Source organism: Macrobrachium nipponense, chromosome 44, assembly GCF_015104395.2.
Source record: "Macrobrachium nipponense isolate FS-2020 chromosome 44, ASM1510439v2, whole genome shotgun sequence".
Taxonomy (NCBI): domain Eukaryota; kingdom Metazoa; phylum Arthropoda; class Malacostraca; order Decapoda; family Palaemonidae; genus Macrobrachium; species Macrobrachium nipponense.
In genome coordinates this window covers 10,114,171-10,131,290 of record NC_087221.1, presented here as the reverse complement: position 1 = coordinate 10,131,290, position 17,120 = coordinate 10,114,171, and the positions used below count along the sequence as shown (strand labels likewise).

The window sequence follows — 17,120 nt, the reverse complement described above, 5'->3', positions numbered from 1 at the left end:
ACCGGGGGCACTATACACTCCCTTCAGTGGATCCCTAAGTTCCCACCTCATCAAGTGGTTAGGATCAGGAGGAGTCATCTATTGAGCTGCTCTTGGAATGTTACCCAATCAGAAATAGATATGATAAGTAGCAAATTTATTACAGTGCAATGCTATTTTTGTACTAGGACATTACATATACCTTCTATGAATAATACAAATTTAAAAAATAGGGTTACACTTAGTCCCTGGACTGGCCAGGACTCGTCCCGGATTTGAGGCCTTGTCCTGGGTGTCCCGGTCAGTCAGAAAAATATCCCAAAATGTTTAGGACAAGCAGTCAGTCACTCATTAATGTTCAAATGTTCAATGGGAACATGTGTATATGGCAAATTAACAGCGAAAAATCATGTTTGCAGATAAACTTTGGCCTAACAGATATGGATGCAGACATGAATAGCAAAAAAAAATTATGTTTCCAGATGAACTGCTGACCCATCAAAGGAAAACATGTCTAACAGATCTGGAAGGAGGAATAAATAAAAATGTGTAGATAGGTTTGGGATCCGTCATGGTGAATACAGACTCCTTTTATACTGTCTTTGGTTTGATGAAAATATGGTAACCCTTTATTTTATTGAATAGCAAATTTTAAAGGGGATCATCAGTCATAATGGGTTGCTTCGAAGGGCTCGTAGTATGAAAAAGGTTGAAAACCACTCCCTTAAAGCATCCATATTCAAATGTCCAGTGCACCCTTATTCCAAGAGGTGCATTTGTTTTGTATATGATGGGATGGTTTCAATTTAGTCCTTTGTTTTAGCAGGTCACTGCCGGTTAGGTTTTCACTGGGGCTCTGGCTGCACAACAGGATATGTTGAGAAGGTATCTGGATGGCTAGCCAAGATGCAAGGTTACAGGTGAACTGGGAGATTTAAGATCTGCAACTCGCTATAAGGAGTACATCAAAGCATGGGGATCAATGCTGCAAACTATGGTTAAGAAAAGGAATTTCATGGTCAAAATACGTATACCTTTAACAGTGTATAATTTGCCCAAGGCATGAAATGTTGGTGACTATTAACAAACCAAGTACTACACCTCCTCTCTAAATTATAATTCACAGTACACTGGAGAGAACTGACAGTTATCTATATATTTAATACATGCAAATAAAAAAAAATGATGACAATTTTTCCACATCCACAAATGGAGTGGGAGATAAAAATGTACTATAGGATTTTAAGGCTACCACCTAAATTTCATCACCACAAGCAGCCACAGCAGGTTATGACAATGACACCATGAGTAAGCGAGTTAATTCCAGAGAGGTATACTCACCAGAGAAGATTTCTTATATGAATGATGATAGGCGAACTGAGGTAGTAAGTAAAATAAGAGTTGTATGCTTTTGTTTTGTTTTCACTGATTTTCATTCTTCTCTATTCCACTTCATCTCTTAAGCAGGCCTCTGACCTCTTCCTTTGAGTTTCCTGTTAATACTAAGTCAACTGCATCTGACAGCTCCCAACTGACTCCCTTTCCTCACAACTTGGCTGTTTCCCTCATTAATCTAATAAAATGGGGCTGATCCTTGATGAAAAGCAACTTCTAGCTCAAACTGTTCAATACATTCATGCTATCTTCACTTTGAAGCTCATGGTGAGTTATAATATCATTTTACAATGGCTTTTCAATACCACCTGTCTTCACAATGGACATCTATCAGCTTGTCTTTGTAATCATTCCAATGCTTTCTAGGCATCTATAAATATGTATCTTTTTAGATGGTACTTCTGCATCCACCTGAAGTACCATTTGTGGTCTGTCTCCATAGCAAGAGTCCAAACTGGTAACTGGGACATAAAAGTTACACAGCTATACATTTGTGCTAACTGACCGCAATACAATAAACAACTTGTTTGGGGTACTTTAGTATACATTCAAAACCAAACAACCACAAATTTTTGCACCAACATACATCAAAGTGTAAAATAAACACTTGTGATGGAATATATAAATACTTGAAAGATGTACAAGATAAACATACTTTACGGAAGGTAAAGACACTGACTTAGCACCACAGCAATGTAGAACAGGAAATAAGATCTTACAAGGGGATCTTGAACTATAAAATTTCCAGTTACTAAATTGCGCAATACAAGTACAAACACCACTTAAATCCACTCCATTTGGCAAGTTCAATGATGCAGCATTAGCTTTAGATGCAAGACTGTAATTCCATCTGAATCTCTTGAACTTGGCAATCATTTCCAAACTAGTTCAAATTAGCAATAACACAGATGTTTCAGGCTGCAAAATAACTTAACCCAACTAGCTTTCAGAGAAGGTAAAATACATTTGCAAAAACAAACAGAGTAATAAGAGTAACTCACCCTAATGAATTCCCTTTAGGACAAGGTTTTGAGTCAACTGCTGCATCTTGGACATTCTGTGCAATTACTTCTTCAGCAGCAACAAAAGGTATGTCTAGTTCATTACTGTAATAACAAATGTAAAGCAAACCCCTTAGTAACAAATATGCACTTCTAAATGAATCACCATAAATTCACATATTTACATTTTATAAAAATTGTATCACTACATATTAATTGATTTATGTCTAAATAACCTGGCATTATCACATCTGAGTTAACCCTCTTACGCCGATTGGACGTATTAAACGTCGAGTCAAAATGTCTCCCGTATGCCGAATGGACATATCATACGTCGACTCAAAAAAGTTTTTTTTTAAATTCGCGGAAAAATACTTATAGCCCTACCAGCCAAAAACTGAATCACGCTCCTTGGGGGATGCTGGGAGTTCACAGATCAAGGCGTTGTTTTGTTTACAATCGCTACGCAGGCGCGCAAGCGCGAATTTCTTTCTTATCGCACTAAAAAGTATCAGTGACACATCTCAAAAATATTTCGTCACTTTGACATAATTTTTGCACCATTTTAAATTATCCTTTACATGAAGTATTATACATGAAAATGTGCGCAATTTCATTTAGAATACAACAAAAAAATACTCATGATTGTAGCTTTTATCAGTTTTGAAATATTTTCATATAAATAACGATAAGTGCCAAAATTTCAACCTTCGGTCAACTTTGACTCTACCGAAATGGTCAAGAAACACAATTTTAAGCTAAAACTCTTATATTATAGTAATATTCAATCATTTGCCTTCATTTTGCAACAAATTGGACGTCTCTAGCACAATATTTCGATTTATGGTGAATTTATGAAAAAACTTTTTCCTTACGTCCGCGCGGTAACTCTTCCGATAAATTTTTTCGTGCGATTGTCCTAATGTTTGCACCATTTTAAATTTGCCGTTACATAAAGTTTTATATATGGAAATGTGTGCAATTTCATGCACAATACAACTAAAAACAACCCATGGTTGTAGCTTTTATCAGTTTTGAAATATTTTCATATAAATAAAGTTAAGTGCAAAAATTTCAACTTTTGGTCAACTTTGACTCTACCGAAATGGTCAAAAAACGCAATTGTAAGCTAAAACTCTTATATTCTAGTAATATTCAATCATTTAACTTCATTTTGCAATGACTTGGAAGTCTCTAGTACAATATTTCGATTTATGGTGAATTTACAAAAAAAAAAAAAAAAAAAAACATTTTCCTTACGTCCGCGCGGTAACTCTTCCGAAAAAATCATAATTTTTTTTGTGCAATTGTCGAAATGTTTGCACCATTTAAAATTAGCTGTTACATAAAGTTTTATATATGAAAATGTGCGCAATTTCTTGTAGAATACAACTAAAAATGATTGAAGGTTGTAGCTTTTCTCTCTTTATGAAATATTTGCATATAAATCACGATAAATAGAAAAAAAACCACGTTCGGTCAAATTTGACTCTACCGAAATAGTTGAAAAACGCAATTGTAAGCTAAAACTCTTACGGCCTAGTAATATTCAGTCATTTATCTTAATTTTGAAGCAAATTTGAAGTCTCTAGAACAATATTGTGATTTATGGTGAATTTTTGAAAAATATATTTAACTCCGCTCCCCCCACCCCGTGCGCCGATTCGCGGCTGCAAGTCTCCGAAATGCGTACATCGCATTATCCTAATATTTGCTCCTTTTCATATTAGCCGTTTTATAGTTTCATATATCAAAATGTGCGCAAATTCATGAAAAATACAATAAAAAATAATTGAAGGTTGTAGCTTTTCCCATCTTCGAAATATGTGCATATAAAAAAATATATATATAAATATTTCGACATTCGGTCAACTTTAACTCGTCCGAAATGGTCGAAATCTGCAATTCTCATCTAAAACTCTTACAGTATCGTAATATTCAATCATTTTTCTTCATTTTGAAACAAATTTGAAGTCTCTAGAACAATATTTAGATTTACAGTGAATTTTTGAAAAACACATTTTTTTTTACGACCGCTCGTTACGAATTCGTACATCATTTTGTGATATTTTTCCGGTGTTGCTTTTATTGTTTTACAATGTATTATATATCAAAATGATTGCAATTTAGTGTACAATACAACGAAAAAAATAGTAACTCGTTAGCTTTGACCGTTTTTTGCACAGCGTGATTTGAATACAATTATGTATGAATTTTTATCTTTTCGCTACCATATATCGCCCTATTTACATATGATAATGATATTATTTTTCATTTTTGATGGTTGCATAATAAACTTCAGGCTGTGACAAAAAAAGGAGCCAAAAATGAACTCTTAATCTTCAAAACTAAGCGCGCTGTGATTTTTTGAAAAAATTATTTTTTCCGCTTCCGCGCTCACTCCAAACCGGGCCCGGCATACGGGAGAGGTTTTGATTTTTAGGGCTTCGGCGTAAGAGGGTTAATGACAATGCAATAAAATCCAATAGGAAACTAACAAGATAGATAAATATTTTCAAAACCATTATCATATAAGAAATATCTAATATATATATATGTATTTAAATTTCATATATTATATATATATATATATATATTATATAATATTATCTATATATATATTATATATTATAATATCGCACACATATCATACACACACATATAAACCCATACACACACACATATATACACACACATATACACACACACACACACACATATATAATATATATATATATATATATATATATATATATATATATATATCTATATATATATATATATCACACACATATATATACACACACACACATATACACACACACACAAACACACACACACACACACACATATATATATATATATATATATATATATATATATATTATATATATATATATATATATATATATATATATATATATATATATATAAACATATACATATAAATATACACATATACATTTATATATATATATATATATATATAGATATATATATATATATACACACACACATATGTTATTTTCATTTTAAAATAAGTTTTTAAATATACTTACCTGGTAGTTACATATATATAGCTTTAACCCGCCGATTCGTCGTGCGCACGGCAGAAATTCAAAATTCGCGGCTATCGCCGATAGATGGTCAGGTGATCATACCTGTGCTCCCTCTATCCAGGTACCTGGAACCATTCCCATTTGTCCTCAGAAATTCCATGCCCCTGTTCTCAAGAGGGGAGGAGGGAGGGACCTTTATATATGTAACTACCAGGTAAGTATATTTAAAACTTATTTTAAAATGAAAATAACATTTTTAAATATCTAACTTCCCTGGTAGTTACATATAAATAGCTGATTGACACCTTTGGTGGTGGCTTAGAGAACCGCGATACCGTTGGGAATTCGTAAAATTATTAATCGCTACAAATTAGCTGGACTAATAATCTGGTTCTTACCTGATAAGGAAGCTGGCTTTAAAGTTTTCCTGCCTCATTAGCCTGCATTCCTTGAGAGACCCAGCGATCCACCCAGGGGCTGTAGAAAGTCTTTGTGGGGCTGTCAGACGGTCCTCGACCTTAACCTGACTAGACCACCACCCTTGCTATCCCGGCAAAGCCTTGTACAATGAGCTGACCACCTGACCAACTACATACTAAAAAACACACACCATAAAAAACCTAACTTAGTCTTGCATCCCAGACTGTGGAAGGTTGTGACAACTTTCACAGACAACCTGTGATACCAAGTTCAAGAAAAGCAAGGGTATAAAAAAGGTCATGGGTTAGAGGCAGTAGCACCTTCTTCAACTACGGCGCCGGAGGCAACGTACGGACCCAGAGTGCAACAATCTTCATATTGGGTCTGTACCTCTTTGAGGTAGCAATCTGTGAAGATCGACTTGCTTCTCCAAAAAGTCGCTTCTAAAATAGCCTTCATCGACTTGTTGTGTCGATACGCCATCGAAGTTGCCACAGCTCTTACTTCGTGCGCCTTGACTTTGAGGATTGGGAAGCTTTTCTCATCACAGTTCTGGTGAGCTTCCCTTATCAAGTCTTTGATAAAGAACGCCAGTGCGTTCTTCGACAAAGGTAGTGAAGGCTTTTTTACCAAACACCAGAGATTGTCCGTCTGTCCTCTTAAGTGTTTGGTTTTCTCGTTAAATAAAATTTTAGGGCTCTCACTGGACAAAGTCCTCTCTCCTTTTCCTGTCTTACTAAATGAGACAACCCCGGGATGGTAAAGGATCTACGCCATGGATGAGAAGGATTCTCATTTTTGGCGAGAAAACCTAGTTGCAGCAAGCAGACTGCATTCTCCCCACTGAAGCCTACATTCTTGCTAAAGGCTTGCAGCTCTCCTATTCTCTTGGCTATTGCCAACGCAACCAGGAATAGAGTCTTCTTGGTGAGGTCCTTCCATGACGCCTTGTCGAGGGGTTCGAACCTACTCGAAGTTAAAAATGACAGGACAACATCCAAATTCCAAGAGGGGTTTGGATTGTCCTTCCTTTTAGCCGTCTTGAAAGACCTTATGAGGTCCGAGAGATCCTTGTTTCCTGATATGTCAATGTTCCTATGACGGAAAACAGATGTCAGCATACTGCAGTATCCTTTGATGGTAGAGACCGCTAGTTTCTGTTGGTTTCTTAGAAATAACAAAAAGTCTGCTATTTGAATTATAGAGGTATTGGAAGAGGAAATGTTTCTAATCCTACACCATTCTCTAAAGACGTCCCACTTAGATTGATATACTAATTTGATCGTGGACGTCCTCCTTGCTCTTGCGATTGCTCTCGCAGCTTCCCTCGAAAAGCCCTTTGCTCTTGCCAGTTTTTCAATAGTAAAAAGGCAGTTAGATTGAGAGTGAGGAGATTTTGATGGTATCTCTCTAAATGTGGCTGTTTGAGTAGATCACTCCGACAGGGCAATGATCTGGGGGTGTCTACCAGCCATTCCATCACCTCCGTGATCCAGGGTCTCGTGGGCCAAAACGGAGCTATTAGTATCATCCAGGCGTTGACCGATTCCTTGAACTTTTTCAGGACTCTGTCTAAGATCTTGAAAGGGGGGAAGGCATACGCGTTTAGTCTTTCCCAATCCATGAGGAAAGCGTCCACTGCCACTGCTTCCTGGTCTGGAATTGGTGAGCAATAAACAGGTAGCCTCTTTGTCTTCTGCGTCGCAAAGAGGTCTATTGTCGGTTCTCCCCTTAGTTCCCAAAGCCTGTTGCATACCTCGTGATGCAGGGTCCACTCCGTCGTGAGAACCTGTCTTTCTCTGCTGAGGAGATCCGCCCTGACGTTCTTCTCTCCTTCTATGAAGCGAGTTAGAAGCGTAATGTTCCTCTCTTTCGCCCACAATAAGAGATCCTTTGCTGCCTCGTAAAGGGAGTCCGAACGAGTGCCTCCCTGTTTCTTTATGTAGGCCAACGCCGTGGTGTTGTCCGCGTTGACCTGAACTACCTTGTTCTTGACTTCCTCCTGGAAGTGCAGAAGGGCTAGATGAATGGCCGTCAGCTCCTTCATATTGATATGCCATTCTTTTTGATGATCTTGCCATAGACCAGAGATCTCGTCCTTCCCCAATGTTGAACCCCATCCCACGTCCGATGCGTCTGAATACAACACTAGATCGGGGTTCTTCTGTTGAAGTTCGAGGCCCTCTTTAAGTTTTTTGGGATCGTCCCACCAACTCAAATGATCCTTGATTCCCCAAGGAATCGGAATACAAGTCTCGAGGTCTTGGTCTCTCGTCCAGTAACTTGCTAGATGAAACTGAAGTGGACAAAGGTGCAGTCTTCCCAGGGAGACAAATTGCTCGATTGAGGAAAGGGTCCCCAGCAGACTCATCCATTCCCTCACCGAGCATGTCCATCTCCCTAGGAAGAGCTTCACCTTTCTTAAGCACTCTAGAATGCGATTCGGGGCTGGAGAAGCCCGAAAAACCACTGACTGAATCCTCATCCCCAGGTAGATGATGTCTTGTGAAGGAGTCAGTTGTGATTTGTCTAAGTTTACTAACAGCCCCAACTGTGGTGTTAACGTCATAGTTATTTGTAGGTCCTCCAGACACTTTACTTGCGACTTGGCTCTGATTATCCAGTCGTCCAGGTACATCGAAATCCGTACCCCTTCCAGATGTAACCACTGGGATACGTTCAACACCACTCAAGTGAAAACGTAAGGAGCCGTGTTTAGTCCAAAACAAAGTGCTCTGAACTGATACGTTTTTGACCAATGAACAAATCTCAGGTATTTCCTGTAATCCGGGTGGATTGGGACGTGGAAATAAGCATCCTGCAGGTCTATGGACACCATCCAGTCTCCCTGTCTGGTGCCTGCTAGGACTGACGCTGCTGTCTCCATAGCAAACTTGACTTTGCTTACGAATTTGTTCAGAGGACTAACGTCCAGCACGGGTCTCCACCCCCCCGACTTCTTTGGTACCAGAAATAGCCTGTTGTAAAATCCCTCCGAAGAGGTGTTCTCTACTATTTCTATCGCCGCTTTTGACAGCATCTGATTGACTTGCTCCTGCAGAGCAGTTGCTTTGTTTCCTGAATAAGTGGCTGTCAACTCCAACGGCTCTGATGAAAGAGGGAGCTTCCTTAGGAAGGGGATCTTGTATCCTTCCTTCAGAACCTCGATTGTCCATTCGTCCGCTCCCCTTAGTTTCCACTCTTGCCAGTATTGGGAAAGCCTGGCTCCCACTCGTGTCAGGAGGCTGACAAAATCATTTCCTGGGTTTAGGTTGCAGCTTAGGGGTTTTCCTGGGTTGTCCTCCTGCAGCCGTCTTCTGGGTTCCTCTCGCAGAAGCCTTCCCACGAAAGGGCTGACACGTGGGAGGAGTCTCCTTCTCCTTCCTTCCTAGCAGTCCTGGTGATCAAGTCTTGCGTCGCTTGCTGCGCAAGAGCAGCCGACAAGTCCTTTACCAACTCTGAAGGGAATAGCTGTTTTGTTAATGGAGCATATAAAAGCTCTGACTTCTGTGCTAATGTTACTCCCGACGAAAGAAAGGAACAAAACATAGCCCTCTTCTTAAGAATGCCAGCTGCAAAAAGGGTCGTTAGCTCCACAGTGCCGTCCCTTACCGCCTTGTTGAGACAGGCAATCAAATGCATTAGTGTCTCGTTCTTGTCGTCCAACACATCAGCGAGAGCTCCAAGAGTCCAATCGATTAAGCTGAAGACTTCAATGGTTCTGAAAATGCCTTTCAGCAAGTGGTCTATTTCTGACCCGGACCACATAACCTTAGCCTTGGACATGGCAATCCTACGCGATGCGTCTACAAGCCTGGAGAAATCCCATTGGGAGGAGGCAGGAACTCCCAATCCGAGAGCTTCCCCAGTCTCGTACCACACGCTCGATCGAGAGGCCAATATCGTAGGGGAGAAGGAAAAGGTAGCCCTACCCCGTTCCTTCTTCTTGACAATCCAATCGTTCAGCGTAGACAAAGCTTTCTTGGCCGATCTGGCCAAAACCGTCTTCCTGAAGGAGGAAGACTTCTGAGGTCTACCCTTCAAAAATTGCGAGGGTGGACTTCGAGGAACTGCTTGCTGGAAGTCTGACGGATACAAGTCTGCCAAGACCGCAAGTAACCTTTTGAGATCCGCTTCGTGCAGATTTTCTTGCGTCTCATCGTCCGAGATCTCTTCTAGCGGATTGGCATTGTCTGAAGTCGAACGAGCGGGAGAATCACATCCGTCGTCCTGTCTGTCTGCATCCTGACTGCGTCCAGCAGCCTGTGATGGAGCGTCACGCTCCTTGACGCCTTCCGTTATGCGTCCAGCTTGCTGAGAGGGAGCGTCTACCCTCGCTGCAGCTTGCAGCGAGTCCGCGTCACGCTGACCGTAAGCGTCTCCCTGAACCGATTCCGATCATATCCTCTTGACTGGTCCGTTAACGTCCTTGGGTTCTCTCTTGTGCGTCTCTCCTTTCAATCCTTGTGACTTGAAGGCGTCAAACAGGGACGAAATGGACTGTTGAAGTCCCAACAAGAACGCTGCCTCTTGCTGTTGGGGAATAACTGAAGGCGGCACTGCCCACCCATCTACCGCTGCAGAGACACTAGTAGTGATCTTCTGTCGACGAGGTGGAGACGGTCTTTGAGACACCTCCCAGTCTGGGGGAGGGGGAGAAGCATGCACCAATGTAAAGCAAACTTCCCCTTCTTCCGAAGAGCTGTGCATCATGCGTCTCTGTTTCGGAGCGGATGCGTCGTCCTCCTCCGATAAGAACTTCTCCGGTGAGCTCCAATTACTGCACGACGGTTGTTGTAACGCTACGGGGGACTTGCGTCTCTTGAGAGGTCTTGACTCTAGGGGTTGACGCCAACCACGTCGAGGTCTTGCGTCATCAGACGAAGAAGCAAGCACCGAAAGTCTCTCTTCGTCCGATACTTCCTTACCTCCTGCCAAAGGGGACGGCCGCCTGTGCGACATCTTGCCTCTTCTATTGGCAGGAGAGCAAGTATCCGAACACTTCCTCATCTCACCTTTCCTGTGGCGAGGGAGAGCGTCCTGGGATGCGTCAACAGGATTACTCGAGGGGACGCCCGTCCGCTGTTTAACGTCTCTCACCTCCCTTAGCCTGTCAACGTTCCTTCTCCCAGGGGTTGGGGAGCATGGAAGAGGTCCAGGGCTAGGAGCATGACAGACACGAACGGACGCACCCTCCACTAAACTATCACTATCACCGAATTTGCGGTGCAAACCCCGCACTGCACCCCACATCACTTCCTTATCCGAAGTAAGGGATTTCACTTGTACCCCTAAGGCAGAAATCGCAGCCATAATATCCTTCATGGTTGGTTCACTTACCTCCGACTCCGTAGGAGGATCTGATACTACTACCTTAGGATCAAGATTAGGAATATTAGATTTAGATACGTTAGAAGGGGGCAGATTATCAGAAGATCTAGAAGAAAGAACACTAGAAGATCTAGCTCTCCTAATTCTGTCTCTTTCTAGACGTCTCACATACCTATCATAGTCTCTCCATTCTCTCTCTGACAGAATCTCATATTCATTGCATCTATCTTCAACAGTACAAACGTGTCCTCTGCAATGCTTACAAATTGAGTGGGGATCAAGAGCGGCTTTAGGAAGCCGGGTCTTGCACCCCTTCACACACATTCTCACAACAGAGTCAGCCTGAGAAGAAATGAACAAAAGTTAAGTTGTTAGTCGGTTTCCTATAAATACTGAATTTACAGGAAACCGACTAACAACTTAACTTATGTTCATTTCTTCTCAGGCCACCATCTTAACATAAAAATATAAATTTTTTCCTCTGTGTTTTTACGAGCATTGCGCATTGTCAGTCCACAATATTTGGATCAAGAAATTGAATACATGAGAAAAATAGGGAAAGATTTATCCTATCCTTCACATATATTAGACATTTGTTATAATAAAGCCCACAAAAAGATTTATACTGTAAGTAACAAAAAAAAAAAAATTCTAAGAACATTCTCAGTTTGCCTTATTTTAACGGATTTGAAACCATTAAATCATTGTTAAAAGCTTTTAATTTCAACCTTGTTTTTTCCTATAACACACTAAAAAGAATGTTAATAAAAAATGGCCCCAGAGAAAGCAACAACATAATATATAAAATTCCATGTATGGATTGTCCCTCATTTTATCTCGGACAGTCTAGCAAAGGCTTAGAAGTAAGGCTAAGCCAGCATAAATATTCTGTAAAAACTGGGCAAAAATCTAATGCAATATTCATTCATTTAAGTGAAAACAACCACCGAATAAATTGGGTTGATAGTTCAGTAATTGCAAGGTCAAGAGATGTCTTATCATGAAATCTTTTAGAATCTGCTTTAAAACAACTTACTTTTCATTGTAATTTCAATGTTAGTCGTGGCCTTTTTCATTTAGACCCTTGTATCTGTAACATGTTTAAGAATGACCTCAAAGATATAATTACTGACTTAAATAAAAATCAGTTGCCTTAGAGTTATTATTTTTGTTGTAATGTATGTCTGACAAGTACTGTGAATATGGTTTTGTTTACCAAGTTCTGAATAGCTGTCACCTATAATTGTATCTGAGATGATTGTCTTAAACCTTTAATTGCACCCATTGTTCATGCTTGTTTGGGAAGGTTTCTTATCTTCCAGGTGTGTCGGATTCTAGGTACTAATCTCTTTATAATCCCTATCTGTTAGTTATACGAATCTTCTTGTATTGTCTTTTCTCGTATGTATGTCAGTCTCTGCTCAGTAAAGGACGTTTAACGTCGAAAGATCTTGCAGATCCTCCTTCGTTTATTTTTCCTTCGTGGCATATATCTTTATTTATGGATTTATCACGTTCCTAACTTTCGTGATTCAGTTATACATACATACATACATATAATATATATATATATATATATATATATATATATATATATATATATATATATAATATATATATATATATATATATATATATATATATATATAACTACATATATATACATTTATATATACTATATATATATATACACATATATATATACATTATATATATTATATATATATATATATATATATATATATATATATATTATATATACAGTAGTACCTCGAGATACGAAAGGCTCAACTTACGAAAAATCCAAGTTACGAAAGCCAATGCGAAAAATTTTACTGCTCTACACACGAAAAGTTTTCAAGATACGAAAGGTTTCTGAAAGTCCGAGATTCGACCCGATAAACTATTTTGAAACTCGCGCCGCACGCCGCCATCTTAGTGCTAGTAGACTCACCACCATCCTCCTGCTCTCCCATTGGTTCCTGATGCTAGCCAAGCCATGAGATCCTTCTCTCTGATTGGACAGCATCCCTCCCATCATGCATCTTCTATACGTACGCGCTGGCGTCCCTTAGCTCGGCCACTCCGCACCTGAAACTTTACCGTACGCAATCGGCATTCGTTTGCTCCAACGATTTCGTTTAGTAACGTAAATTCGTTAGTGATTTCGTTGCAGTAAATATTATCGTGCTGTGCGAAGACTGTATTATTACGTGTTTGTGTAACTTTACGTAAATTAACGTAGTCATGGGTCCCAAGAAAGTTGAAATTCACGGAAAGAAGCTCATGCTGTCTCTGGAGACAAAGATGGAGATCATAAGAAGTACGAAGCTGGTATGCGATTGAGTTTTGATCGCAAAGGAATACGGCCGTAATCCGTCGACAATAGGCACCATCCTAAAACAGAAGGATGCCATCAAAGCAACTACACCATCGAAGGGCATCACTATTTTGTCCAGCAAGAGGAGCCATGTGCACGACGAGATGGAACGGCTGCTCCTCATCTGGATAAAAGACAATAAATCGCTGGCGATACAGTAACGGAGACAGCAATCGCTCACAAGGCCAGTGCTATTTTCGGCGATTTGATTGCGCAGGTGGAAGACGAGGGAGGGGAAGGGACTTCAACGCCAACCCCAGAGTTCAAGGCTTCACATGGCTGGTTCGAGAAATTTCGTAAATGGACTGGCATCCATTCGGTGGTGCGTCATGAGGAGGCTGCCAGCTCGGACATGAAAGCGGCCGAAGCCTTTAAAAAGACGTTCGACGAGATGATGACCAAGGAAGGCTACAGTTCTCAGCAAGTCTTCAACTGTGATTGAAGACTGGCCTTTTTTTTGGAAAAAAATTTTTTGCCCTTCGTCGGGGACATACATCACGGAGGAAGAGAAGAAGCTACCCAGGCATAAGCCTATGAAAGACAGGCTTACGCTCGCACTTTGTTCGAACGCCAGTGGGGATTGCAAGGTGAAGCCCCTACTGTGTATCACTCTGAGACTCCTCGAGCCTTCAAGGCCCACAAAGTGGTTGAAGGAGAAGCTTCCAGTGACGTTTGGAGAGGCGCCCTCTCTCTGGCTAGGCTCCTAATTCCTGCTCCTTTTGTAACCTCCTCACCTCCTAAGCCCCTTTTCTTCTAAACTACGCCGCTCCCCCCTTCTGGGATTAATCGGGCCTTTTCTTACTACGAAGCCCTTACTCTCTCATCCTACTAACTCTCCTAATCTTTGGGCGCTACTCCTAGCTACTCCTACCTACTCTCTGCACGCTTGTTGAACTCTAACCTCCTAATGTTATGCTTTCTTAAGGCCCACCTCCCCGCTCCTCCTAATGCAAAAGCCTGGGAACGAGGCTTTTGTTCAACGGAGTTTTTTGGGTAAATCTGTGTTTCGGCCGATAGTGAAGCGTTTTTTGAAGAGGAAGCCGCCTCCCCCTGAAATGTTCTGCTGGTGTTGGGACAATGACCCCTCCCCACCCCCTGCCTCCGAGGAAGATATCCTAGCGGAGTATTCCTTCGTTAAGATTCTTTTTCTTCCGCCCAACACCACCCCTCTCCTCCAGCCCATGGACCAGCAAGTGATAGCGAACTTTAAGAAGCTGTACACGAAACATCTTTTCAAGAGATGTTTCGACATCACCGATACCACAAACCTCACCTTGCGTCAATTTTGGAAGGAGCATTTCGACATCGTCATTTGCATCCGACTCATTGACCTAGCTTGGCAAGAGGTTTCGAGGCGAACCTTGAATTCCTCGTGGAGGAAACTCTGGCCTGATGCCGTATCCGCCAGAGACTTCGAGGGATTCGACGTGAGCGAAGCTGGTACTGCAGAGTCAGAAACAGTTGATGATCCCGAAACTGTTTTGGAACAAGATCTTGATGAGATCGTTGCACTCGGCAAGTCCATGGGGCTGGTCGTCGACGAGGACGACATCAACGACCTTCTCGAGGTGCACCAAGAGGAGCTTACGACGGATGACCTGAAGGAGTTGGAGGCCATGCAACTTAACGTCGTTCAAGAGGAGTCCTCTAGCAGCGGCGAGGAAGAGGAGGAGGAGCCTATGACAACGGCAGAAATTAAGGATATTCTAGGCGCTTTTCATAAAGTGCAATTGTTTATCGAAAAAAGACACCCCGAAAAGGCTCACACAGGTCGTATGCTTGCGCAGTTCGATGACGTTTGCTCGAGTCGTTTCAGGAACATTGTGAAAAGTAGGCAGAAGCAATCTTCCTTGGATCGTTATTTTTTAAAGAGGCCTTCAGCATTAGCAGGAGTAAGCAAAAAGGAAGAACCAAGTGATGAAAAACCGAACGTTGAAAGCGGTGATGAAGTTGAAATTCTGTATAAAAAAAAGCCTACATAAAAAGTAAAAAAAAGTTAAAAATAAAAAAAAAAGAAATTTTTTTTTTTTACGTAATTTCTAGATTTTTGTAAGTTAAGTGTTACAGTTTTTTAAGGTGTTTCGTAAATTTTAGTTTTATGGTTTTCCTTAAATTTTTTGTGTGTTTTCGTAAAGTTAAGTGTACGTAACGTACGTTATCTGCCGTTTGTCCTCCTCCTCCTCTGCCGCCACTATCGGAGATAGCCTCACTCGAAAGGTAAGCTTCCACATTTTACGGTACAGTAATAATATTTCTTGTACACTAATATACACTTTATTTACAGGTTTTTTATTTTTATTCTTAAATTAGGTATTGAATGGTCCAAATTGTTGTAGTATTTCATTGTTTACAGGTCAATTTAGCTTTATTATGAAATTTAATGGGGTGGGGTGTTTTTGGAGGGCTTGGAACGGATTAGCCATTTTACATGAAAAATGGTGCGTCCAAGATACGAAACCTCATGATACGAAGGGCGCCTCGGAACGGATTAATTTCGTATCTCGAGGTACTACTGTATATATATATACACACACACACACACACATATATATATATAATATATATATATATATATATACATGTATATATATGTGATATATATATGTATATATATATAATACATGTATATATAATATATATACATATATATATATCTATATATATATATATATATATATATATCTATATATATATATATATATATATATATATATATATATATATATTGTCATCTTGTTGCCAGTTAATGCTAAGTGAATAATGTATTAGATTATTTTTGAAACTGTTAATTAGTTAAGAATGGTAACTGCTAGTTTTTCTCCTCTCCGGTGTTTGACTTGTTGTACGTTTTTACTAATCCTATTTTCAAATTCCATATTTGGTGATATCACTGGGAGTGGTCTTCTCCCCCCTCCAACCCCCCGGCTCTTGCTGTCCAGTGGGGATATGGAGGTCTTCGGTGGTAATATGAGCGAGTTGTTTCTTGGACCTTGCCTTGAGTGCTATTTGAAAGGATCGTTTGATACTGATTTTTGGCCGCTGCATATGTACTTGGACTGGAGATTATTCACCCCCTACTTACCTTTTGGATCTCCCAGTCTGCAGCCTCAGGATTTATCCTTAACGCCCTTGGTTCAGTTATAAAGCCAAGGGGACCTCTCTGTCCCAAGGTAAAATGATATACTTATTAAGCTCACGGCAAATGTTCCTCTGCTGTCGGTTTCGGTGAACCGCTTGATACTTGCCAGCCACCTATTGATATTTTTAGATTCAGCGCTGTGATTGCATTAGCATCGGATTATCACCCTGATTTGTCCTCCAGACGTGGAGTTGTACCTTGCCTTGCAAGAGGAGTACTTTAAAACATTTGTTGAAGTTGTTAGGAATATTAGTGTGTATTTGTTAGGATATTCTTTCTTTTTTGCCTTTCCTCCTCCTTTCTGGACCCCCTCCTTTTTTTGTGGTTTGAATGTGTTGTTTCTTTATTAGTTGTGTATTTGGGATTTGTTTAGTGATTATTTAAGGGTGAGTGTTATTCATAGACTTTTGTATTAT

The 17,120-nt window shown here is 40.3% G+C and overlaps 1 protein-coding gene across 2 annotated transcripts in view; it reads right to left on the bottom strand.

Annotated features, from left to right (window-relative positions):
• The window catches only part of LOC135204023 (nudC domain-containing protein 3-like), a 301,510-nt gene that overhangs the window by 192,131 nt on the left and 92,259 nt on the right, over positions 1-17,120 (bottom strand). The window contains exon 3 of one of the 2 annotated variants that reach the window (XM_064233957.1): positions 2,376-2,480. The exons of the other annotated variant lie outside the window; for it this stretch is intronic. Coding sequence (XP_064090027.1) covers positions 2,376-2,480 — 105 coding nt within the window. The remainder of the gene's footprint in view (positions 1-2,375; positions 2,481-17,120) is intronic. 2 annotated transcript variants of the gene reach the window in all.